This window comes from Anneissia japonica, unplaced genomic scaffold (assembly GCF_011630105.1).
Source record: "Anneissia japonica isolate Jap-2015-1 unplaced genomic scaffold, ASM1163010v1 scaffold24_len2511860_cov200, whole genome shotgun sequence".
Classification (NCBI taxonomy): Eukaryota; Metazoa; Echinodermata; class Crinoidea; order Comatulida; family Comatulidae; genus Anneissia; species Anneissia japonica.
Genome location: NW_022730786.1, coordinates 416,487 through 443,531, shown reverse-complemented (window position 1 = coordinate 443,531; position 27,045 = coordinate 416,487). Strand labels below are relative to the sequence as shown.

The window sequence follows — 27,045 nt, the reverse complement described above, 5'->3', positions numbered from 1 at the left end:
CAAGTCTGAACATATGTATTGTTCAGGATAAAACAAGTATATATATCAGGATAATGTGGGTGGAATACTGATTCAATTTGCACTTAAATCTTCCCTCAAGAATACAACTGAATTCTATGTCCTCTAACTTAACAATTCAAAAACAAAATCATTGTGTGCAACGTTGAAAAATGTATATGAAATTTATCAACCATTGTCAAATATCCTGTAATTTGCCCGTATATGGGAATGATGATGTCATATCACATCCATAATATGGGAAAAACACATACATTTCTCATATAAAACTTGATAATGTGGATATAATTTTTTTCTTTATGTGCAATTTGTAAAAAAAATGTGCCTATTAAGGAAGGTTATACATCATTGATTCTGGCCAATGATGGTGTGGGGGTGTGTATGACATACAATGAATGACGTAGTGGACATGTAGATGTACCACGCAGTCTCGCGTAAATGTCTCCTGACCTCTGTAGACACCTACGCAGACACACCCCCACACACACACACATGCAGACTGGAAAAAAAAAATTCAATCTGAAATACAAAATCTCTGATATGAATCTCATAGATTATTTCTATTGAACAGGGGCTGGATAACAGTACAGAAAAGTTGCGTATAAATCAGGGTCACGCAACCAATCGAAACACACAATAGCAAATATAATATGGGTTATTTGGTACATGACCGTGAACCGAATCATGTTAACAAATATTTCACAGTAGAACAAATGTAGAACAAATATAAGGTTCAAAACGGGATATTATAAGTAGTGATCATATGTTAAATAGTCATAACCTTGTTGCAATAGCAAAAATGTTCTTCTACAATGAATAAGGCAAACTTCCTACACTTAACAAACAAACTGATTCAGTCAAAGCCAAACTGTTTATCTAGTTAATCTGCTAAGAAGGGCTAATTATTGCTTAGCTCCATTGCTGTCTCTTATACACATCTAGATGTGTATAAGAGACAGGTGTATATATGTATACAGTGTATATATATATATATATATATATATATATATATAAAATATTTGCAAAAAATTTATACTTTTCATACTTTGAATACGCTGGCATCGAGCCAGAGTATTCAAAAACTAGTAAAAAGACAATATAAAATATATATAATACATACAATATATATTATATACATATATATAATATGGATTCTCTAACTACGGCATAAACATGGTGGGATCTAGCATCCACCTTCATAATTAGTCTCTTCCTCACTCCGTTGGACGTACTTGTAAAGTTATCTTCTGTTGATTATCAAGTACCTCTCGCAGCTTGTCTTCTGTCATCGTCAACCGCTGTTCAAGAATATTAACTGTCTGCAAAGAACAGAAGAGAAGCCGATGAAAAACAATGAAGCATTATTAGGAATGCAAATCAATTTAAAATGGCCCATGGTGCAGGAACTTCAAAATGCATCATCTCTCTGACACATTCGAAAAAAACTGCGCCTAACATCTTGATCTGAAAAAGATGAGGGGCCAAAAAAAGGGCCGCCTCCACTGTTCTGTTTTTTTGTTTTTTTGTTTAGAATGTTTGGACATAACAAAAATTATTTACTGGACAAACGAACCTGAGTAAGTACGTCCAACTGGCCAACTATAGTCTCCAGAGTTTTGGAGAGTCCTGGTGGAATCTCTTTCACCTCCAAAGGTGCAGTGGCAGAACCTTGAATCATTGACACATCTGGAAAACCTGTTCCTCCTAACCCCCGCCTCTCTTGATCTGCAGATGTGATCCCAAACTCAGCAAGAGATGGCTGGTCCATCTAGAATGAAAATGATACACGTAAACAGTTAAAAACGTTATAATGTTTATAGAAATTAGTGATTTAGTTTATAAGCATGAATGATAGTTCATGTCAATTAAATGTTTGTCAGGCTGTACTGCAATATTTTATTATACAACCAGCCAAAAAAAAAAAAAAAAAAACCTCAAAAATTAAAATAAACCATTGAACAATTTACTGATAAAAATGAATTTTATTTAAAAAAATATATTAATTAAAATTTTTCTTTGTAAATATTTTCTTTATTTTACTTTTATTTAACCTACATCTCAAAGATGCTTTGGCCTTGTGTTTATTATTGATATAAACTATTAATTCTGTCTGTATTGTGAGAAGCTGTAACAAACAGATCTGGTTTTTATTATTTCAAAAGACATATGTAATTCAGAGTATTTCAATTGTTATTTAAAAGATCTTGAAATTCAAAGAAATCTCTTGGAAAATATCATCAATAATCTACGATAGTTCACAACATCCAGGTAGGAACAGCCTTCAATTGAATTGACAGAATCCATGATTAATAACTCCAGCAAACAACTGCGGAATTAACTAATAGTGATCTAATGAATGGTACGGTATTCCTCATGAGATGAGGCCGTGGATGAACTCGTTTGGATGTGACATTAACAATGGGACATGTAAATTAACTTGACATATATTTTAATAGCTACAGATATTACGTTTTAATGATTGTGAAAACAACATGCAGCAGTGGATTGAAGATCAGTGAACCCAAGTTCTAAGCAGCTCTCACAGTCGATCGGTCTCTACAGAGTTTGATACTGTGTGTGCGTGTCGAATCGGAGACGTCGCCACACTCAGAATTGTGGCTGGTCTCCTCCATCAATCCATTAAGTAGTTTTTATGTAGCAAAGTTGAATAAGTTATCCATCACAATCCCAAAATCATAAGTTTTCATCAGTTTAGAAAATTCATTATTATCATAATAATCATCTTTATCATCATCCTACATAATACATATAAATACAGTTCTATATCTAATTAAAGACCCTCCAATTAAAGACCACCTTTCTGTGGTCCCAAAAAATTAACCCCGGTCCCAAAAGTGGTTTTAAATTGGATGGAGACCTGAAATATATACATACATATACATTTTGGACACTTCTCTGCATATACCTTAATCAGTGATAAAACACGCTATACAATTAAATATTCATCCAATATTCTCGGAAATGTTGTTCCTAACCAAGAGCTAAATGTGACTAGATTCAACTGTCTGGCTCCTTTTGTTAATTAATAATTTAGGTCAAATTAATTGATGACTAATTGCGACAGGATGATCATAATCCAGATGCGGATATGATGAATGAACAAAATTTGAAAAGTTTAATGTCAACAACGATAAATGCATTATTAATTATTCACTGAAATTTACTAATGATGAAATCGGTTGATTAGTATGCATGGTTTTGCATGCAAAAAACTAGAGTACATTGATGTGTCTGGTCTGGTTGTCGTTGCCAACCACGCAACTTTCAATGCAAAATACATGGAAGTTAGAACAATTGTCGCCAACAACTAAGTATGAAAAACAACAGGGAAAGTGGCTGGCACTGCAAATTAAAAATTAAATAATGGAGATAATTTTTAATTTACAGTAACTTGTATTTTGTTGCATGATATGGATTTATGTGTGGATGAATAAAGATATTGAAAAAATTGAATTAACAGACTGATTAAACCATCATAAGGGATCATATAAATTCTATCATCTTCCATTGCAAAGATACAGATCAAAATAATTCTGTTCTTATGATTTACTGTTTTTGACTAAAAAAAAAAAAAATCATTTTTTTTCCCCTGCCAGCCAATATGGGATAATGAGAAGAATTAGGAATGATTGCAACTAATTAACTGTCATGGAAAATATTATTTCTGATTGCAGTTTTCAATTGAAGAAAGTGGATAAATACACAAATTGAGCATTTCAATATCACTTAGCAGCTAGACACAGTGTATTATCATCTTTAATAGTTGTTTACACAGAATGATCACTGGAGCAGCAGGAGGAGAGTACAATTTTAGCTTGTGTTAATAGCCGACAGCTACACGAATCAAATCATTACAAGATTGATCTATCAGCGGATGTTGCTTTGACATAACGGGAAAATATTATTCAATGGCAAGGTACGCAGACTATATAAGATTAACTATTAAATTGTGCATATCAAGAACAGGCGTGGGCAAGTGTCGCTGTAATGCCAACAACAAGTAATTTAGTTTTTATGTGAGCCTTCACAAAAATATGTGTGTAAGAGATGTACACATGTGTGGCTATGTCTTAAATCAATAGGCACATTAATCTGTTTAAATGCCAAGTTCTAACTGGAGGGGCATAATGGTAAATTTAGACTTCAATTAAATTGAATACTATTATTAACTAATAATTAAAACAAAAAACTATTTTCCTTGTTTCGAATTTTTGTCTACTAAGAAACATTTATTTAACATTTATCACATGTATATTTATGAACGATTCTATGTTAGGTACAACAAATATCTCAGAATTTATTATTTTGACAATAAAGTTGTATCTTGTGTGTATCTTTTTTGCAAGAACCTTCATTTGGCTAGTAATCAACTTCAGAATTTTTCTAGTTAAAGAAAATCACTAAATTTGGAATTTGATAACTAATTTAATATTATTAAATTAGCAATATGCATGAAACAAATTGTTCCATAACAATTATATTTAAAAAAAAAAGATACCAACCATTCCTTAAATCATCTGATTAAGCACAGTCTACTTGTGAAATCATGCATGTGTAATAATAAACTTATTAGTAATAGAGATACGATAGTTGTGCAACCTTTGTTTTATTATTATCTGTACGTGATTAACTAACACAGCGTTTATGATACCTATCTTGGTTACCATCCAACCACAAGTATGCATTCTCTACTTTGTGTAATCTTGTACACAATCGAGGACATAAACCAAGCTATTATGCTCACTGACCAAAAATAACACAGTTGGCCGCTAAAACGAATATGACAATGTTAAACCGTGCTGCACATTATGAGCGATATACTTAGTGCCTTCTACTACTGCACGTGACACCAGGTCCCGCTTTATAACACATGGTAATACTACCTTCTGGGGTTTCTACGAGACTTGATCAATAATAATGATGATCACTGTGACCTAGTTATGCTAATCGGATGCATCACCCCCGGCTAGGATTAACGTTTATCCAGAAACTATGCCACATATCAACGTATGTCTTCACCTTCGTTTTCACTCCTCAATCAATATCAATTTTGTTTTCTTCCCCTCCGCGTGTTTAATGATTTGTAAGCCTGAAATTGCACATTTAACTGGATGGTTTTAACGCTTCTTTGTAATCACTCACAGTTTCTAGATTATAGGCTTCAGTGTAACAGGCACAAGTTTCAAATTTGAAGACATTTTTGTGCCAACTTGACAATATACAAAGTTTGTTTAATTTGTGAAAACATTTGCATACCTTGTGTAACATAAGACCTGCTTTTATGTAGCACTATATAAATCCGGAATTACTTATTATAATAATCGCACACAAATACAATTCAAGTATTGGTGTTTTTATAAAAACTATAATGTACTTTATTGGTGTGTACTTTTTATCATAGTCTATTTTAAAACCTCTACACTACTTTATCCGATTAGTTCTTAAGAGACTCATAAGTTACATGAACAATTGACATAATAGTTTTTCGTGCATACCAAGTACTTCTATGTAAATCTAACCGGAAAACTACATAAGTCAGATAATTAATCTGTTTTTATATAAAGCAAATTACAATGTGTCTTTAAGAACTTAATCTTTGTAAACAAAAATGTGACTATTAAGGCAGGATTTGAAAACTTGAAGTGAATTATTAGTTTTATATTTATAGTGATTACATAATCTCAACAGTATTGACATATTTTGTGAAATTTGCATTCTATTTTAAAAAAATTTGTTTAAAAATTACTTATAAATTATTATCTAAACATAAGAAAAGGGTAATATCAGAAATAAAGTGTCTAACTCTCACAGTTTTGCACAAAATGAACTTAGTTTTATGGAAAGAATTAATTCAATGGGATTAAAAATTCTTACACAATAATGGAAGTCTCAGATCCATATATTTGTAAACTCTTGGGATTGGAATAACAATAATGTGACATTTATACAGCCATTGCAATAAACTGCCTCCATGCGCTTTACATTACTACATCTGGTCACTGGACCAAACACCCATAAAACACATTCTCAGCTCCCAGATCAATTTGCAGATAGAATCAGCGCTTGGTATTAGATCTTACCAGCCCACTTATGCTCCTGAGCGGAGGTAGGTGAACGTAGATAAAGTTAGTGGCGTATCTAGAAGTCTTGAAATGTTGGTGGTCTCTTATACACATCTAGATGTGTATAAGAGACAGTGGTAATACTANNCGCAAAATTGGTGATTTTAGGTGATTTTTAACTACTTGACCGTGATTTTTGGGGGCAACTGGGGGGGGGACGCAAGTAATTTCTTTTGGGAGGGGCATGAGTCCCCCCATAGATACGCCACTGGATAAAGTGCCTTGAACACAAACACAAGGGTATTGCACAGTGAGGATTTTGAAACCCCCTCTACCACAAGGTTGAGGTGGGGGAGGGGGGCACAACTGCTTCCGAGCAGGCAACTTAAGATGACTGCAACAATGCATTAAGTAATCAAGTAAAGCACCATCCAGACTATTAAGTTTTATGTGTCAAAGTTGTATGATTTGCTCATATATGGGCAAGATAATACCATATCACACCCACATGGACAATCATTTGTGGGTGCAAAATAATTAACTGGAAATGTTGAAAAATATTTATATATGTGTATGTGAGGATGCCAGTATGAGTCAATCTACATCTCTATAAATAAGTTCAATGTGATGCAATTTTGTAGGACAGGTGCAAAACAATGATAAAAAATATTGATATTAAAATTATCATATTTTTCAATGGTTTTTCCAAAGCAATCAAAATCTTTATACTACATAAAATAAAATGTAAACAAAATAAATCATTTCTAGAATAAGATATTTTGTTGCTTGTAGTTCAATAAAAAAATGTGGAACTCACATAAAATATTAATTATTATCTGGCAGAATGCCAAGATATCCTTTTAAAATACAGTACAATGTTGAATTAGGGTTCGTTCACAATTATCAAAATTTTCACAAATGTACAAACAGTACGCTGGGAGGTGGGGAGGGGGTAGATAAATCTGTACATATGCATGAAAATGTTGATTGAAAATGTCATGCAATATTTAAAATATTAGATTTTCACGACCAATTAAAATGCAACCATTGGTTTTCATTTTCATGTAACCAAAACATTTGACTTCACAAAAAAAACAAAAACATGGAGAATGGTTTTTCAAAAATAACATTTGCTTATGTACACTTTCAGAGGAGAGGGATGGGATACCAAAAAAAGTACTCTTTGTACACTTGTGAAAATATTAATAATTGTGAACGACCCCTTAATTATATACTGTAGAACTGTCTCTTATACACATCTAGATGTGTATAAGAGACAGAGATAATACCATATCACACCCACATGGACAATCATTTGTGGGTGGAAAATATTAAACTGGAAATGTTGAAAAATATTTATAATGTGTATGTGAGGATGCCAGTATGAGTCAATCTACATCTACATCATAAATAAGTTCAAATCTGGCTACAAATTTTCCCTCAAATGAATGACCATTTTTGGGACTCAGTTTTCCAATCTTCAGCAAACTTTTGTCTCTAATGACATAAATTAATATTATAAGGATAAACGATAGTTGTTATTTTTGGGCAGGAGATTACTGTACCTTTAATTGGAGGTGGTCTTTAATGTGAAGAACCTTTAATTATATAGAGATCTGTATTAATTTCATAATTCCATATAAAATATTTCCTATAAAGCTAAAACTCAGGATGTTCTAAACTTTACTTCTTAAACTCAATTAAAATACTGAATCTACTAAATTTAAACTTCTAACAAGATAATGAACAAAGACATTTATTTTATATATTGCTTTATATCATTTCATCTTCATCTTCTATAGTGAACTGCCTACTGTGGGTCTGACATTATTTATGCTCCTCTAAATAAAAAGTTATCTGTACATGTAGACAAACAATTCCAATGTTGAAATATTTTTTTAAATAAAATTTATTAGCTAAACAGACATTATATCCTTAATCTGCAAATAGAATAAAAATAAGCTGAATCTAGCAAGTACTTAAAAAGCATCTGTTTTTCAGTGTAGTGGTTTATTCCGGGAGTTATGACAGGAAATGCTTAAGTAAAGTATGCTCTTAGTAGCGGGTGTGCGGCGCTGTCACTATTGCTTCTGTATGACATGTCCCTGTGGTCGCTATTCAAATTCACTTTGCTCGATCAAGTGTGACATCACTTAAAGTCATCCTCAATTGTATCTTTTGAATATATATACAGCTTCCTAATGGTAACAACCTTAAATGGACCGACATTGAAAGTGAAAGATATAGAGGGTAAAGAATCGAGGACTGCAAGTTGACTTCCTTGAATGAACTTGACACGAAATCGGCAAAAATTAAAATACGCGACTTGAATTCATGGGGTACTGCCAGGGAAGCAGGGGAATCGGTTTCAAAGGTACTTATTAATTGTGGAAATTCACGTACTTGGAACTTTCCGAATTCCTTAAATAATCTTGATGTTAAATCAGCAAAATTTAAAAACACAATTGAATTTGTGACGCACTGTCGAGGAAACAGGACAATAAATAAAAACGAATATAACAATAATGATAATAATATTTCCACTTTTAAGTGCACCTATATCATAAATTCTGTAACAATACTTAATTGCTTTATTTATCTATTATCATAAAAAGAAATTTAAAAAAAAAATTCACATAAGGGGAGGTGACTGACTTGTAATGCAATTATTGAAGTCTCATTTCCATAATCCTGAGGCGATTATTACACATAGGATTGAATTATTGCATTCAAATATTGTCTGGTACCCTCAGGCTAATTAATTTCTTGTAACAATCGCCATCTAGTATAATATTTGGTTTGATTATATTAATATATATTGCAGATAATTAACCAATACTTCAATGATAAAATTAAAAAATCATACAAAATATGAAAGTTTACCTTTGGTTGTGAAAACAATGCTGGTCCTATGTTAGTAACATTAGGTGTTCCTGCTGTCATATTCTTTGGCACCTTGCCGGCATCAACTTCTGTTGGATTTTGAGTGGCCGATGAGCGGTACAACGGTGATCGTGGGTGGATGTCGTGAATATGTGGTGGAGGGGCGTGAGTTTGAGTCCGTGCTTTATGCGATTCCAAGACCTCACTGTAATCAATCTGGTCAAAATTTGTCTTCCAAACCATCACCTAAATACAGAAAACATGAATCAAGATGCAGAGTGATAATACTACTAAATTCTAGTACAATTCAAGACCACCTTTAGGACCCTTCAAATTTGGGGTGGTCTCAGAGTGCGGTCTCCAATTAGATGGGGAGCTATATGTTAAAAAATTGAAGACTCTGTTAAAAAATTGAAGATTATTATTTAGTTCTTTGAAAAAGTGGTGCTAAATTAGAGGGGTCTCAAATTGGACAGTTAACTGTACTAAAGTGTAAACCCCTATGCTGGGGTTTTTGCGCAGTAAGTAACAAGAAAATAAAAATTGAATCAATCTTCTAAATAAAATTTCTTTTTTTTTAATGAACAATTACTGAGCTCTTCAATTTTTAAAGAGCGCACTATTAGCTAGAAAATTATCAAATACTCCTCCAGGGAGCTGTGTATTTGTTTCATGGGCATCTATTTCAATGATGACTAAGGTAATAATGAGGAAATGCATAGAAATATGCGCTATAAACCTTGACGTGATTAATAAACGTGCTCTGCATACCACTCAATGTGTATGTAGATGAATAACCCACATTTCAAACACATTCCAGACCCTAAGCACACAGAACCCCCAAACAGTCTATCTTATAACACACAGGCAGTATTTTTTACTTTATTCAAACTTTTTCTTGAAACATAATAAAATACAATCAACCACATTATCGGTAGTAAACAAATAGGATAAAATCAGATATTCTAAGTACAAACACTACACCCCAAAAACAATACATAAACAGAAATGCCAAACGAAATGCACAAACAATCCAGAACATCAACCCAGTCAACTCTTAAGATTCATAGCATGCGATTCCCAACTCTGACAAAACAAAACATACACACATATTAAACTAATCATTGACACTTCATAAATTCATGATTACAAATGACAAGACGACAAGGTTTTCAACAGATCACATATTTTGAGATAATGAATATCATCTCAAAACCATGCCAAGTACTATCTGAATCCAAGCCAAACAGGATCTTGCACTTGCCAAAAAATTGAAAACCATAGTACATAAGATGACGGCTTTAAATTAGTTCTGGTCAAAATTATTAAGAGTACAATGCATGAAATATTTTTTTTGCGGAAGTTTGTTGGCAAACAAATAAAAGTTGTTGATAGCATGTTAAAACTCTGATCACACTATCAGATTTTATGTGACAAATTTGTGTGTGTGCCCATATATGGACATCATGATGTCATATTTCATTCAAATATGAGCATATCGCATTTATTTGTCACAAAACGTTTGATTGTGTAAACAAAGCTTTAGAAAAATCACCAATACTAGAGCGCTAACAGCAATGTATTCGATGTTCGAAATACGCAGAGCTGTGTGTGTGTGTACCCTGTCTCTTATACACATCTCACAGGTAAAATGGAAATTCTTTTTCCACTGGCAAAGAACATGAAACATCAAAAAAACATTATAAAAACATTAAAACACACCAGAAGGAGAATATAAACTAATAGTCTTAAAAAATACTTAAAAATGATCTCATCTTAAGTAGTATGTTATTTTTATATTTTAAAAAAAAATGGCACTTTAGAAATCAGTAGTGTATGTGCATTTTTAAATACAAGACATCATCTTTTGATTCAAGTTGCCTAAAAAAAAACACCCATGGCACTTTTGCAGTCACTAAAAGTGAAAGCATTGAGTTGAGTGTTTTGAAAGTTTGGAAATTCAAAATTTAAATTATCTACATTAGGAGAGAATATGTTTCTAGTAAATTCCATTATATTTTTAGATTTTGAAAATCATTGTTTTAATTACTCAACTTAATAAGCAAATTACAGGCACTTTGAACACTCATTCAAAATCAGAATTTATGTATTAAAGGGTTTTTGTAAGGAGAAATTTTCATTAATAAACATATGCAAGTGATTTATGCTTTAGGAAGTTTAATTACAACGATCTAATTAAAAAGAAAGTTAATTACAACGATCTAATTAAAAAGATAAATCTATATATAAATAGATATTTTTGGCATGTAGGTCATCACATACAGCAATCAAGAACCTCCTGTTTCACTTTTACTTGCCATGATTTTGGGCTGCAAACTTTAAAAGAGGATACTGCCAAATAGTTTGGACAGTTCCATTATTATTAGGGGGGGAGTTAAAACTTGAGACAAAAGCTAACCTGTTCATCAGCGCCACCAGAGCCAAAATATTCACCAGTTCTAGAGAATGCTGCTGCTGTTGCTGCACCCTTCGAATAAAAAATAAAACAGATGGTGGTTTTAAGGTAGTAAATAATAGATGATAAGTACTAATGCGACAATAGACATGTTTACACACAAAATGTGCATGCCAGGAGTATAACTAATGTATGTGTGTGACCACATAACCATTGTTAAAACAATAAATGTAACAGCACTTAAGAATCAATAAGGGGTGTAACTCCTAGGTACATTTAAAAGCTACTATAAACACTTAACCTGTGATTTGTATGGAGATAAATTTGTATTCTATCCTCAAAATTATATACAGATTGAAAACTGTATAATTATATTTTTTAAGTTCTGCTACTCTTGCATTCTCAGTTTGAGGCATGGGCAGCTTAGATACGGGGTCTATTTCTGATGCTTCCCAGCAGGCATGATATTAAGGTACTGGCACATAAAGTACTATGCAAACAATTTTTAGCGCAATGTTGGAAGGGGAGAAGGGAGGAAGTTTAATACAGGTAGTAGAATGAAGGCCATGTGACTTTTACAGAAGCTGTAATATAGAAAGTAATTTCAGCGGCATAATGGAAGGGCGGACATTTTAGCACTGAAAGTATTGATTGAGAGGATTTAGTATGTGTGACAGTGTTTTGTTAAATAGATGGTATAGTATGATAACTTAACAAAGCAATACTGGAGTTATGGACAGGGGTGATAATGTATAAAGAGTTGAAAATGGTGGATTTTGATGAAAACCTGACTTATCTTGCTTAATAATCTATCAAAATTAACTTCACAACCTGCTTTTAATTCCTGATGGAGAAAGTTACCTGATGTCCATGTAATGTGTAGAAGAGACGACCTTCAAGAAGATCCAGTACTTTAAGGGTGGAGTCATTAGAAGCTGATAGAAGATAATTGCCCGTGGGATGAAACGAAACGCCGTTGATCGCTCCGCTGTGAACTGAAACAACATGAACTTGCCATTAGCGACTTTGCTGTCAATCATGAGACAGAAATAAACACTTGGGTATATAAAAATTAGAAAATGACAGGCAAACTCTGTAATTGACATATATCACTGCTCAACCACAATCTATTAGAATGATTAAAAAATTCCTGAATAGGAAAAAGACAAAGAAATGCACTGGATACAGGATACTTTAGTATTCAATCAATGTCAATTTTTGAATTACAAAAAGAGCAAATGGTAATATCGTGGTGTAGGTGGCGATTAAGGTACTTGCCTTCTAGTCCCAACGCCAACGGTTCAAAAGCAATGATTACTTCCCCCCACCCCCAACATCATCAATAAGCTTTCAAGAACATTTATTTTGTTACACATTTATTTTAATCACCACAGTATTCCAATAGCAAAGCTGATTATTTGGGTTTATAACCAAAGTTGCTTTATTTATTCTTGAGGAAGGGAGTTGCTTTTTGCTCGAGCAAAAATAAATAAATCCCAAGATTTTTTGTCACTGCATTGAACCAAGGACATTTGGATTTGAAGGTGGGTGTCTTTACCACAAAACCATAGCCAAATTATCTACTCCCTATAAAACACAAGAGAACTGATATGATGCTCATAAAATACCTAAATAATAATACTCAAATCCTTTAATATACCTTGATAGTGTTGTAGCAACTTATTCATGCGAATGTCCCAGACTTTGACAGTGTTATCTGTTCCTCCAGCAGCAATGCATGTGCCACTGGGGTGAAATGCTACACAATTCACAAACCTAAACAAAAACAAACAATACCAAAATCTCTGTATAACATACAAATAATTAAATGTAGCATAGCTCTGATGCATCACCCAACACAATGATATATACTAGCTATATAAACTAGCAAAATACATTTTCAAAATAATAATAAACAAATTTAGGTAATCAGATTGTTTTTGTGCTGAATTTTCAAGTACATACATTTATGAATTATGTATATCATTAAAATTTGTTTTAATATTTTAAATGTATATTTTAATTTAGCAATCTCATTGTTATCAATATTTTTTTTTAAATATTCAATTATATATTAACTTTTGTATACTTTGAGTTGATTCCACTGATTAATACTTCAAATTTATTTTTTAATTTCGTAATTTGATTGTTATTATTTTTTTAATAAAAAAAATCAATTATTTATTAACTGTTGTCTTTGATTCCATTGATTAATATTTTAAATTTATTTCATAATTTAGTATCTTATTGTTATTCATTGTTTTTCTGAAAATATTCAATTATATATTATTCAACTGTTATGTCTTAAACTTCAAGTTATTGATTCTACTGGTGGAATAGCAAATGCTTTTTGTAATATAGTTACTTGCCATTAGAATAAATTAGCTATAATCTCAAAGAATATTTTAAATGTAGTTTTTAAATTTAGTAATCTCATTATTATTAATTTTTAACAAATATTAAATTATATATTAACCGTTGTCTTAAACTACAATTTGATTCCACTGATATTTATTTTAAATTTATTTTTTAATTTAGTAATATTATTGCTATTCATTGTTTTTCTGAAAATATTCAGTTATACATTATTCAACTGTTATGTCTTCAACTTCAATTTGATTCCACTGATGAAATAGCAAATGCATTTTGTCTTATAGCTACTTGCCATGAGAATAAATTAGCAATAATCTCAAAGAAATGACAGAGTGTTACCTATTTTACAATTTACTGACTGACTTTACCCAGAACTTGGTTATTAATCATTATTAATCGCAATGCGGAATGAGGCGATTCCTCTGAGGAGGGAGGTTGTTAGCACCTTGAGATATGGATCATAAAGAAGCAACCGTAAAAAATCATTAAAATTGACATTTAGCTACCGTATGGTATTTCTCAGTAATAAGAAGTATTTTAAATTACATTGCTGCTTTGTCTTCTTAAATATAAATGCCTTCTTAAATATAAACTTCACTGCACAGGTGTATTATCTATACACATTGATTTTTTAATGAAGTTTTCTATGACTATAGGTAATAATGGGAAGCACTGTTAGTGGAAGGTGCTGCAAACATTTAAAGTATCAGTATATTATAATTATTACTGTCATTGGAATTGTCATTATCATATCATCATTATTATTGATTTTGTTATACTCATCACTATTATCAATATAATTTTCAATAAAATCATCATCATTAATATGGTAATATTTTTTTCATCACTATTATTATCATTATTGTTATTATCAGTCACTAGAGACTTGCAACTTGGTTTGCTAGATTCTAAGTTGAATAACATGTGTGTTCACTAGCCTGTGAGATTGTAACACTCAGTTCAGTACTTCAAATTTATTGTGACTTGACTAGCTTGTGAGTTTCTTAGTCGATGAGCTTACTTGCCTATTGGTACTGTATACTTCTAATACATTGTAGTATAAGTTAGTTTATTGCTAACCTGGTATTAGTTTACTAGCCTGTAACTTAGCCTATTAGTTTACTACTAACCAATAATTTACACAGCCTGTGAGTTTAATAGCTTATGAGTTTCTAAGACAAAGTAGTAACTAAACCTGACTTTACTAGCCTGTGAGTCTCCTATTATTTATTAGCTCAAGTTTATAAAACATTAACCTAAACCTAACTAAACCTGACTATAAATAGCCTGCGAGTCTCCTAGTCGATGAGTTAACTTGCCTATTGGTATACTACTAACCAATAAGTTTACTACTAACCTAGTATAAGTTTACTGTTAACCTAGTATTAGTTTACTAGGCCATTAGCTTACTACTAACCTATTATTATACAGCCTGTGAATTTATTAACTCAAGTTTCTAAAACATTGGTATCTAAACCTGTACTAGCCTGCGAATCTCCTAGTCGATGAGTTAACTAGTCTATTGGTATAATACAAGCTATAAGTTAACTACTAACCAAGTACATTATTTTACTAGCCTGTGAGTTCCTGAGTTTACTAGCCTATTAATTTACTATAGACTAAGTGATAATGCCACTAAACATTGTTTCTGCTGTGGATATTGACGCTTTTTCAAAACATTGTTGACAGACTGATTGATTGATTGATTGAGCTTATTAGTTTACTACTAGCCTCTTAGCCTGTGAATTTTGTAGCTTGGTGAGTATCCTAGTCCACAAATTTATAGCCTATAATAGTTTACTTGACTGAGATTACTAGACTATGAGTTTATAAACGTACCAGATCAAATTAATTGGTTTACTAGTCCATCCATCAACAGTTTGTTACTTAACTAGCTTAAATTTACTAGCCCATGAGTTAGTTAGCTTGTTAGTTTACAAGCCTGTAAGTTAAACGTTACTTATATGACAATGGCCTGCTATTTTTACAGTGTTCATCTGCGACTATATTGAGCGTCGAAATATATTGAAGCGGACACTGAGTAACGGTGAGCAATGGCAGAATTGATTCTATCCGATGTATGTCACTGACACTGTGTCAACGACATCCGCATAAAGGGAAGTAACTCATCAACGAAAAGATAGTGACTAATAGATACAATAACACAAAATTACAACATATGTGTACAAGTGCTCGTAATAAAAATAAATGCACATTATTATATAGGCAATAAAAGTGGAAGGAAACAACATCTTCATATCAATTATATCTATAGCTTTAATCACCATCGTTTAACAATGAAGCGTGTAGTGGAGAGGTATAGCCTTTTGCCTTTTAGTCAAAAGGTCACGAGTTGGGAGTCCAGATGATGACACTGCTTAGTGGACATGGCATTTTCATGTTTCATTTTTTTTCAATAAGGAGTGTAAATGGATACCTATAGGATGGATGCATTATGTAATGAAATTGGTAGTGAATTAATAACTGCATGACTAGGAATGTGTACAGATGTCCCCCGCGGAAGTGAAAGAGGTCACACATTGTGTAAGATAGATCTGATGCTTAGGGGAACACCAGCTCAGAAATCCTTGGAATTATGTCCTATATTAGTCCCAATAATAAATGAATGAGAATAATTTAGTACAACATGAAGTAACCAATGAGGTTTAAGGTCATGGAACACTTACCCTCCATGTTCAAAAAAGGTGTGAATACATTCTTTACTTGTTTTATCCCATATTTTGACAGTTTTGTCATCACTGCCCGACACGATCAAGCGACCATCTGGTGACCACTTAGCACAGCGAACCCAATTCATATGTTGGCTTAACGAGAATTGAAACTTTTGCCGATGAACAGTCCATACCTTCATAATAATGTAAAAAAACAATATACTTAAAATACAAGTACATACAACTATAAAACTTGTTTCAGTATTTTACAGCTATGCTCACTTAGATAATTATCCAAATTGATATCTTTATAAAGAATATCATATTAGTAATTGTGTACGGGTGTTAACAAGCAGATTGTAAAGTCAATGGAATCAATTTAAAAATATTAAATAATTTAAGCGATCATTCCATCAATAATGTACCGCCATCATTCTATAATTACCATCACAATATCATCCTCACCACCACAATGATCATTATTGATCCTAAACATGTCACCACATCACAATATCCATCACCACCACCCCCACAACTATCATAATCATATACCATCATACTCTCATCACCACCCCCAATATTACCACCACTAAAACCACCATTTAAAACAAAAAATTTCATGTAATTCAACTTTGGCTGTAATTACGATGTTAATAAAAAAAAAACTGCAGGGAAAGAAAGATAATTAAAACACATACAATCCTCTCATTTATACATGGTTTCATAAATTATATATATGTCAAAACCTAAATATTGCAGGCTTACACAAGTATGATTCATTAATTACTACATTAATTAAATATGAGTAATTACTAATTAATTCCGAATGGGTTTAAAGTGAGTTCCGCTTTCACAGGAACATGAATTACACTTATAACTGGGCTGCAAGGCACTCAATATACGATAGACTATCACAGCCTGTCATCTAAAGAGGGAGATTGCTACCCAGTCAACACGCAATTAGGCAAGAAATAATAGGCTGTATGTTTTCACTATGATTCTGGACACAGTGAATTGAGTAAGAGAATGTTTACAAAATTCATTGTTTATAAAGCAGTAAATACATTGAGTATTATAAACATCTCATAACCTGATCATATAAATATTTGAATGCATATGCGTTGAAGTGTAAAACATTATAGCCTACTATTTTGTTGGCGGACACCGACGCTATATACAAGATTCCAACATTGTTATCATTATTATCTTGCTTAATTGCTGCGTGGACTAAGTATAACAATAGAGCAACAAACCTTCACTGTCTTGTCATCGGAAGCGGTCACCAAATACTGACCGCAATTTGAGAACTCCACGCTCCTGACAGTTGCAGTGTGGGCTTTGTATACGGTTGATTCACCTTTACTGTAAACAAAATTAAAATAATTATTAAAAAACATCTCTCTATCTTTAAGTTTGTTTACAAAGATTTTAAAATGCAGTAATGTGCTCCTTCTACTATTTCGGCATAGTTTTTTTTTTTAAAGGAAAATTAGTTTAATGACAATTAATTATTAGTTCTAAATAATTTCAATACGAAATAATACAATAAATTTAGTGTGGTATGTTGTAGTAGTGGAGTAATGTGGTTTCTTTTTTGGCCAGAACCCTAATAAAATTGGTGGATCTAATAATCATACACAGCACCGAACAGACATAATTTTCAATTCAGTTAACAAAAATGTGGTTTAAAAGTAAATAAAAATAGACTTGAAATTTCTAATGAAAGATTATTGGCTAACATAACATCTTAACATTATGTGTACCTCTATGATCATATGAAAGTATAATTTGTCCACATTTTATGGTTACAATGTTTATAAAGACTGTGTTTGCAGAATATGCGTGCCTGAATATATGGGAGCATGTTGTTCTAGATGGTTGGAGAAGAATTTAAAATTTAAAACACTGTCACATGGATGAATAACTTTCATTGCACATCCCTGTTCCCCTGTAAAATCTCTTAATGTCTACTTTAATTCATATCTAATTTTGAGTTTGATATTTCCATTCTGTTTTTCATTGCTCCCCAGGTAGGATTACTGTGATTAGGCTGACATTCAAAACAAGATTAAACTACCTATGCACTGTTCTTACCATGTCTTGCTTGATTAATTGTGACATTAGTGATATTACTTGGGGCAAAAAAGTATATTTCTTTTGTTTCTTTTTATTAGTTTAAAAAGATACTGTTTGTATTTTTTGCTGATGTAAGGACTTTTAAACTCTGAAAATCCTAAAATTGTTTACCAGACAAGTCTAGGCACAGAATAATTATGTGAGGCGTCATGACAAAATGAACTTTGAAGTCATATTTTCAGTTTCAGTGTTTCACATAGCAAATGTTGTGAGTTGAGTTACAGATTAAATTTGTTTTTTGCTACATTTTGTACTAAGCTGTCTATCAAATTTGATAGAAAAACCAATAGGAGATTTATCAGTTGTTTATCGCCTGGGGAAAATTTCTTCAAAGGTATGTTTTCAGAATTTTAAAATGAACTTAATTTGGTTATACTTAACCTAGGAACTAAATTTAATAAGTAAAAGATTAATTTGTTACTTTTTAAAATTTGATTAAAGTGTTATTTATGCACTATAAATAATAATTCTAATAGCAATTCTGATATTGATTTTTATTTTACAAATTAATTTTCAAATGAATTGGTTTGATATAAATAACATAAAAAAACTTAATTAAAAAGAAATTCAATTATAAATACCTCATACTTATAAATAAATAAATTAAAAATTAAACAAATTAATTAATTATACTATACTTATACAGTAATATACTTACACACTAGGAATCCACAAGCGGACAGTCTTATCTCTGGATGCCGAGGCCACCAGATGACCAGAGGGGGAGAAGTTCACAGATAGAACAGCATCCTAAGATCAAGAACAATCAAACTTAAGTACATGGATACAGTATTCTATTTCATTTACACAAAAACATAAAGGTATTGTTAGTTCCATGTCCATCATAGTATCAATAATATTAACATTTCTATAGTATGAATTGAAAACAATATAAAATTATGTCATTATTTAAAACTATAGAAATGAAATTGAGGAGGATTGATGATGAAGGTACCAAGAGACTTGGTAACAGAGGATCAAGGTTACAAAATGATCAACCCTCACTCAGTGGTGTAACAATCAAGTATATTTGGTATTCGCTAGCCTATGAACAATTATGAATATTAAGATTGCATATTATAAGGCAATGCCTGTATCTGAGAATAATTATGTATGATTTGTAAACCATAACATCAACTTTTATTTTCACATATTCCTGGGCCTTTTTGGACTGGGGACCTGGGGCTTGACCCCCCGAGGGCCCAATAACAATAAATAATAATAATAATAACAATAATAAAAAAATTAATAATAATAATAATAATAATAAATACCACTTTAAATATAGCGCACATATCCACTTAAAAAGTGCTCAAGGCGCAAGAGACAGAAACATGAAAAAATAAAAACTTGAACAAGAAGCGTGGAAATTTACTCATGAAATGTTCTAAGCTAGATCTACCAATAAAATGCTGAAGAAACCAGCATCACCGCTTTGTTTACCAGCACTTTGACGCCCTCAAATGATGAGTTCTCCATTCCACAAGCCCTCAAAAGATCAGCACTTTGTTTACCAGCACTTTGACGCCCTCAAATGATGAGCTCTCCATTCCACAAGCCCTCAAAAGATCAGCACTTTGTTTACCAGCACTTTGACGCCCTCAAATGATGAGCTCTCCATTCCACAAGCCCTCAAAAGATCAGCGCTTTGTTTACCAGCGCTTTGTTTACCAGCACTTTGACGCCCTCAAATGATGAGCTCTCCATCCCACAAGCCCTCAAAAGAGACTTAAGTAGGACACTCACTGCGTTGTACGACCGTCGGACGCCGAATCCACATTTGCTTCCGGCGAGCGATAGACGACGCAACGCCGTCTGCTGATTGTCAGTAGCAATCTGAACGGATCCCCATTAAAAAGACGATCCGTTGGGTCCGTGTCTTCGCGTGCATTCTTCGTCCCGTTGCAGTCGCGTCGCCGTCGCACGACTTTAAATACAGCACAAACTTAAAGGTACATTTATCAATGTATTATTACATGTTACTGTTTAAGTGACTTTCTACTGCACTTTCCTTTTAAAATTGAAAACTTTCCAGAGAGAAACTAAAAATAGACAGAGATTTCAAAGTGAAAGAAATAACTGTACGGAAAAAATGCCAAGTTTTTTTTGCCTCATGTAATCAAAACAACTCCACTATCATAACAAGACCATGAAGGCCTGGAGAAATAACATGTTGTGCCTCAGACCATAAAATATAAAAATTAATAAAATGCCTCCAGCAGCAAATGGTCTTAACTGAATCCAATTGGATGTCTGATGGAAAAAAAAAAAAAAAAAAAATAGATTTTTAAAACATGCCTCTGGTGTAGTATGTGATGCCTCTGACTACTAGTCAAACATTTGTTCTCCCGCCGGTGACTAGGTCAACGCATTGAGGATCCCAGATGAAAGGGTTCACTTGATGCATTTGGCTTATTAAAAAACAGGGTTTTTTTACATTTCTGATTCACAATCACATTTTTTCAAGTATTGTATGGCTAAATCAACCACTTCCACTAATAATGGAATTTAATTAAAAATAATGATTGTTTCTATCTTCATCAAGGTTGCAACTTCACAAAACTATATTCAATCTATAGTATGTTTAACTTTACATTTTTATACAGTAAAATTATAAACAACAATTAAAATTGAAAAAGGCAATGTGTGATGCCCTTAATAACAGTAACAAATAAGCAATCAAATAAAAATACAAAAAAAAAGAATATTTGTATTTGCCTTTAATAATTAATTTACACATTGGTATAAACTGTACTTTCCTTCAGTCATTTTCCTGTCAGCTTCCCAACTACTACATAAATTCTTTCAAGATTGACACTAAAAATAGATGCTAATTTCAAAGTGAAAGGAACTATATATGGCTGTTTTATTAGGATGGTAGCCAGATTAACAACTCAAACAAGGAGGATACTCGGCTACATGAACGTGCCGGCCCATAGCGACACCACAAGTCGCCAATCTAATTACCAAGTGGGAAGGGATTAATTACTAGAAAGTTATTGCGGTTAGCTGTACAAATCACAAACGGAAGCGAGTGAGTAACGCAATTTCAGTGTATACCGTACCAGTACCTAGTTCCTAGGTGAATGTAGTTCAAAATTGTACAAGGAGAAATTATCAAAATAGATTGAGCATTTTTGGAAATTTCGCTGTTGAGAATTATGAACTAAATTAAAGTCATTCTTGATTAATTAAAATAGAGTGGAATCAGTGATAAGAAAGAATCATAATTAATGACATTCCTTGTTTAGTTTTAAGTCTGTCAAATAATTAAAGGGATGAAAAATGTAATTGATAATTCCTGCCTTATTATATTAACCACATGGTAATTATTGTGATATACTGTAAACTATAAAATGCTTCTTAGTCCAACATCATACAGACTTCATCATCACAGTTTTAAATTACTGAATCTCATACTGACCTTTTGATCAACCCAACATAACTATTTTACATACTTCTGAATCCTGTACTGTGCAGACCACCTGTCAATGTTCTCACATGTACAGATTCTGTCATTGCTCTACAGGTTCATTCTAAATCTTAAACAAATCTCACACACCTTGTTTGTACAAGTTCAAACTCTCATAAAAATCTCACAATCACTATTCTAGTTCTGAATCTCATGCAGACCATATACTATAGTACTGTAGTTCCACTGGAAATCTTTTTTAGTTTTTAGTCATTTTTAATTTCTAAATCTCATACAGACCTCACACTACTATTCTAATTATACAGACTTAAATAAAACACAGATCTCACAATCATTATTTTAGCCCAGAATCTCATGATTTTGCAGTCTTTGTTCTCTTTCAAACCTCAGTAACAGTCATCTCATACACTCTACATACTTTTTATAGTAACAATATTCGAGTTTGGAAACTCACACAAACATCACCCATATTTTTCATATAGACCTCAGTTGTTAAATCTCATACATATCAGTTATTCTCACAAATGTAATCTCACGACATACAGACCTCAACAGCTACTCTTAAAAGCTTCATAATGAGGGCACAGGTTGAATATAAGCTAGATGAAAAAAAGAAAAACTCGGACCTTCTTGATTTGAACTTTGTTGATATTGGGTTTGTACATTTTGCCTAACGTAATACCAAAACAATTACCATGCTTCTCGTGTCTACATGCTTTGATTACACATGCACGTTCTAGTTCAGGAAGCGTAGAGAGACCGCCCTAAAGACAGGAATACTATCATTAAAGTCTATTCACTATCATAACATAAACCTTGACCATGGATGGCAACGGAATAGATAAACAAGGTCAGAGGAGAAATAGAAACAGACAGATTTTAGGTGGATTGGAAAAGATGAGCATGCAGTTTGACTTAATTCTACATCACTGAAACCATGAAACTTCCTTCCATTGATATGACAAGCCCAATATATCAGGCACCAGAAAGCCTCTAACCTTGATCCCGGCCCTAAGTACTATGTATTGAAAGTGTATATTCAGTATAAACAAAGAATAAATAAAAAAATACATTTTGCCTAATGTAATACCAAAACAATTACCATGCTTCTCGTGTCTACATGCTTTGATTACACATGCACGTTCTAGTTCAGGAAGCGTAGAGAGACCGCCCTAAAGACAGGAATACTATCATTAAAGTTTATTCACTATCATAACATAAACCTTGACCATGGATGGCAACGGAATAGATAAACAAGGTCAGAGGAGAAATAGAAACAGACAGATTTTAGGTGGATTGGAAAAGATGAGCATGCAGTTTGACTTAATTCTACATCACTGAAACCATGAAACTTCCTTCCATTGATATGACAAGCCCAATATATCAGGCACCAGAAAGCCTCTAACCTTGATCCCGGCCCTAAGTCTGCTAATTACAATATGGAACCATAATGAGTGAGGTAATTAAAAAACAAGAAATATATATTTATGAATCATGAAACAAAATGGGCAAGGCTGAGAGACTGTCACTAAACTCCACCAAAATAAACTAATAGTAATGCAGGGTTCCACTATATAGGGAATACAATAATTGCTTTTTAAATGTTTATACCACGCTGTATGTGGTCCACATCAACGTTGCTGTTGATTTATTGAATAAAATATAATTTAAAAGTTGTAGCTTCAGGGTAACCTAAAGTGCCAGTACAGGAGTCTTGGCGTCAATGTAGGCATTATATTTTAATGTTAATGTTACTTCCAATTGTAAATTGCTGATCTGTTTAAATCTTTTATTAGATTTTTATTTTTATATTTTTTTCTATGAAGATGTTTAATATAAGAGTGCCATTTGATAGTGCTTGCACTTTAGGCAATCCTGAGGTAAGGAACATTCCGTTTACAATATGTTTTGTCTTGTATTGCTTTTTACATGGATATTGAACAAATAAATGTCAATCAAGATTCTACCAACTCTCGTAAGTCTCATACCTGGGCCATTTACAAAGAGCAACATAGTACACTCTTCATAAAAGTGAGCAGGGGATTATCCCCTGGTGAATTTCCCCATTCTACACCTGGTATGACAGTGCACCCCACAACATCAGGTCTCCAGCCTAAAGTTATTATTCTAGTGATTCTTGACTAGGGTGAACTGAGTTTATTTATATGAAACTTGCTAAATGAAACATGATGCACGATGTGGACTATTACAAAAATGACAGTTCAATTTGCTAAGTTTGGCTAAATTCTAGCATTGTATTCAATTTCTGTATTAAAAATATGTTTTCATCATAAATGAGACAAAATTAAAAAAACATGTGTGTATATGTGTTTACAATTTACAATGACAGACACCTGCATGTAATATTTCATGTGACATGGATCATACGCCAGAATTGTGGCGTCTAACCAGAATTGTGGCGTCTGAACTTGCACTGTGAAGTCGGTGTTTTTCATACTATCGCTGTGTGTCTTGCAACCATCTATGTTGTAATGTATGTTTTTTTTGTTTTTGTAATTTGTTGTATTTTTGTATGTTTGACTGATCAGCTTGTTAATATTTAATTTCATGAAAACTGCAATATTGCTTATCAATTCATATTTGTATCCTGATTTTATAATGATATTGCATAAACTACTTTGAGTTTTATCATGAAATTGTATAAACTATAGAGGGGGTACATTCAATCTGTATTGAAAAGGTAAATAAGTGAATGTAAGTTTATTCAATCTTGAATAAACATTACAATTGTATAATACAATTAAAAAGAACAATCAAAGCCTTGAAGTGTGATGAAATACAATAATGATAATAATTAAATAACAATAAAAACAATAACAATAATAACAACACTAATGAAAATGACAAATACTAAACAAAAACATTAGTTACAAATACATACCAACTTGTAAAGCAAACATTACTTAGATATTGAGGGTGCATGGTTACATTTAATTTATTCATCAAGCTTGTCGGTGTTGGGTTTTGGTCAAATAGGTGTAGGGGGAAAAGGGAAAACTCTCTACCTTGTGTCCAACGAATCTGTATGCTCTCATCTGTGGCTTGAAATTCCACACCATAAGGCATGAATCCATTGAACCAGATGCTGAAAATGACAATGTTTTTAGAGATAAAAGAAAAGATAGAAAAAATATTCTGTTAAATTTTAAACGTTAAAAATGTGTTGATGGGTTTTGGATTTTTAATTAATTTGATTTAACATAAAATGACATTCAAATATTTGCAGATGATTTCATTGAGCCTGTAGCCATCCTTAGAGAAGATACCATTAAAGGGTTCCACCAGTTCTCAATGCCACTTCAATAAATTTAGTGGTGTTACAGTGTGCTCCCACGTTGAAAATAGAAAAACCCTATTCCTCGCCATTCACTGATTTGCTATAAATCAGCAATAAATACTACTGTATAATAACAGTATTACTGGCATCACCGGACATTACTTTACCAGATAGCTGTTATCATATTATTAAAATTTAAAATGATATAAATGATGCTAGATTTACCTAATTGCTTCATATTTGGATTAAAGTCAACGCTTGTAATTGTGTCTCGATGACCTTTGAAATGCCTCTCCATGGTCGGATCCTCCTAAAAAATGGAATTATTAAAATTTTAATAGTTAGCACAAATCCTTCCTTTTATGGCTAAATTTGAGTTACAAAGTATGGTATGTATCTAATTTATATTTCATGAAAAATGTATACTGTATGTCCACAGATTCACATTATATTTTTTCATTAAACTTTCAGAAGCTGTACATTGGAATCTAAAAAGGGGGAAAAAAAACGCATTCATTCAAAACAGGAACACCCATTGGCAATAATAAATGAATATTATATTTAGTGGAACCATTCTTGATTCAAAAGGCAAAATTATAGTCAGCAGGGTGCTATTACTACTGTTCAAGAATCCAGATAGCCTGCCTAGGCTAGACCATGGTACATGAGTTTGATCAACAACAAAATAACACTTTATTCATCATAACAAAAAAACTATTTTTCCCTTGTTCCTCTACCAGACTGTAAAGTAGGGCCTGTGAGGGGAATAACTGCAATACTGTGGCAAAGACAAGCCAAACCAGTCAATCGTCTAAACTAACCTTTATCTATACATCATGCTATGCATTACAGTGCAGTAGCATAGCACTTTCATGTTGTTACTGTTCCAGGTACCGATAATATACAGATTTCTCTTATTATAAAGTACAAGTTATGTTTTATAAAGAAGTATAGTATAGTAAATCATGTTTTTAACACAGGAAACTCTCATACGGTAACTAAAACAATGCTAGTCCAGAGTATTACTAGTACTACTGCACTGTAATGCATATACCTATTTTAATACACTACTTACAGTAGATAGGCTTTTCTTTATCCATCTTGATTTCAGAGGTCAAAAACATTTTTCAATTTTTTTAAAATCATAGACTGTAGACTAGTCTTTTAAGAACATTTTGGTAGAAAACTTTTTGAATACGACGCCCCGTTATGGAGTTATGATTTTTTAAATAAAATGTCAGAAAATCAGCCCAAAAGCTTATCTTATTATTTCTGTTGGTTACGTACCGCTGATTCGCAATGTTTGTCATCACTTCACGATGTCTACCAATTCGTGAAAAAGGCCTATTGTTACTATCAAGATCAAGATACCTACTAGTACTAGCCTATATTAGCCAACTGGGCCTAGGCCTAGGGCCTTTGGCAGGATTCACCACACAACCAGGAATTAACCAGCAGAGACAGAGAGGCCCTGTCTGGCTGGGGCCGGGCCTCCTGGCCTAACCTGCCTGGGCCTAACTAAAGACTTGCTTTATTTTAGATAATAATGAAGCAATAGCAAAATGAACGTTTTCATATGTTTCTTTCATTTACTTACTAAAACACTAGCCATTATTGTTGCTATGTTTATAAGACCCCAAAATAGTGTAGACCGGAGGAATTTCAAACACAACACAGCGAAAGTTTCCTTTTAAACTTGGCGGTTACGCATGCGTAAGGTTTCCAGATCGTCT

General features: G+C 32.6%; 1 protein-coding gene across 1 annotated transcript; it reads right to left on the bottom strand.

Annotated features, from left to right (window-relative positions):
- Nucleotides 1–1,047: 1,047 nt before the first annotated feature.
- On the bottom strand, nt 1,048–27,045 carry LOC117115027 (POC1 centriolar protein homolog A-like). The gene is made up of 12 exons (XM_033258667.1): nt 26,910–27,045; nt 25,538–25,622; nt 25,041–25,120; nt 19,240–19,331; nt 17,699–17,807; nt 16,461–16,639; nt 13,061–13,176; nt 12,262–12,395; nt 11,404–11,472; nt 8,985–9,230; nt 1,592–1,786; nt 1,048–1,337 (listed from the first exon to the last, which is right to left on the bottom strand). The coding sequence occupies exons 1-12, from the start codon at nt 26,922–26,924 to the stop codon at nt 1,233–1,235; spliced, it is 1,425 nt and encodes a 474-aa protein (XP_033114558.1). The 5' UTR covers nt 26,925–27,045; the 3' UTR covers nt 1,048–1,232.

Excerpts from the sequence above, each read along its gene's own strand:
- LOC117115027 (XM_033258667.1), bottom strand. Across the intron at positions 11,473-12,261 it reads ACACATTACATGGACATCAG|GGTGCAGCAACAGCAGCAGC; the intron begins GTAACTTTCTCC and ends TTTTATTCGAAG. Across the intron at positions 1,338-1,591 it reads AGTTGGACGTACTTACTCAG|ACAGTTAATATTCTTGAACA; the intron begins GTTCGTTTGTCC and ends TGTTCTTTGCAG.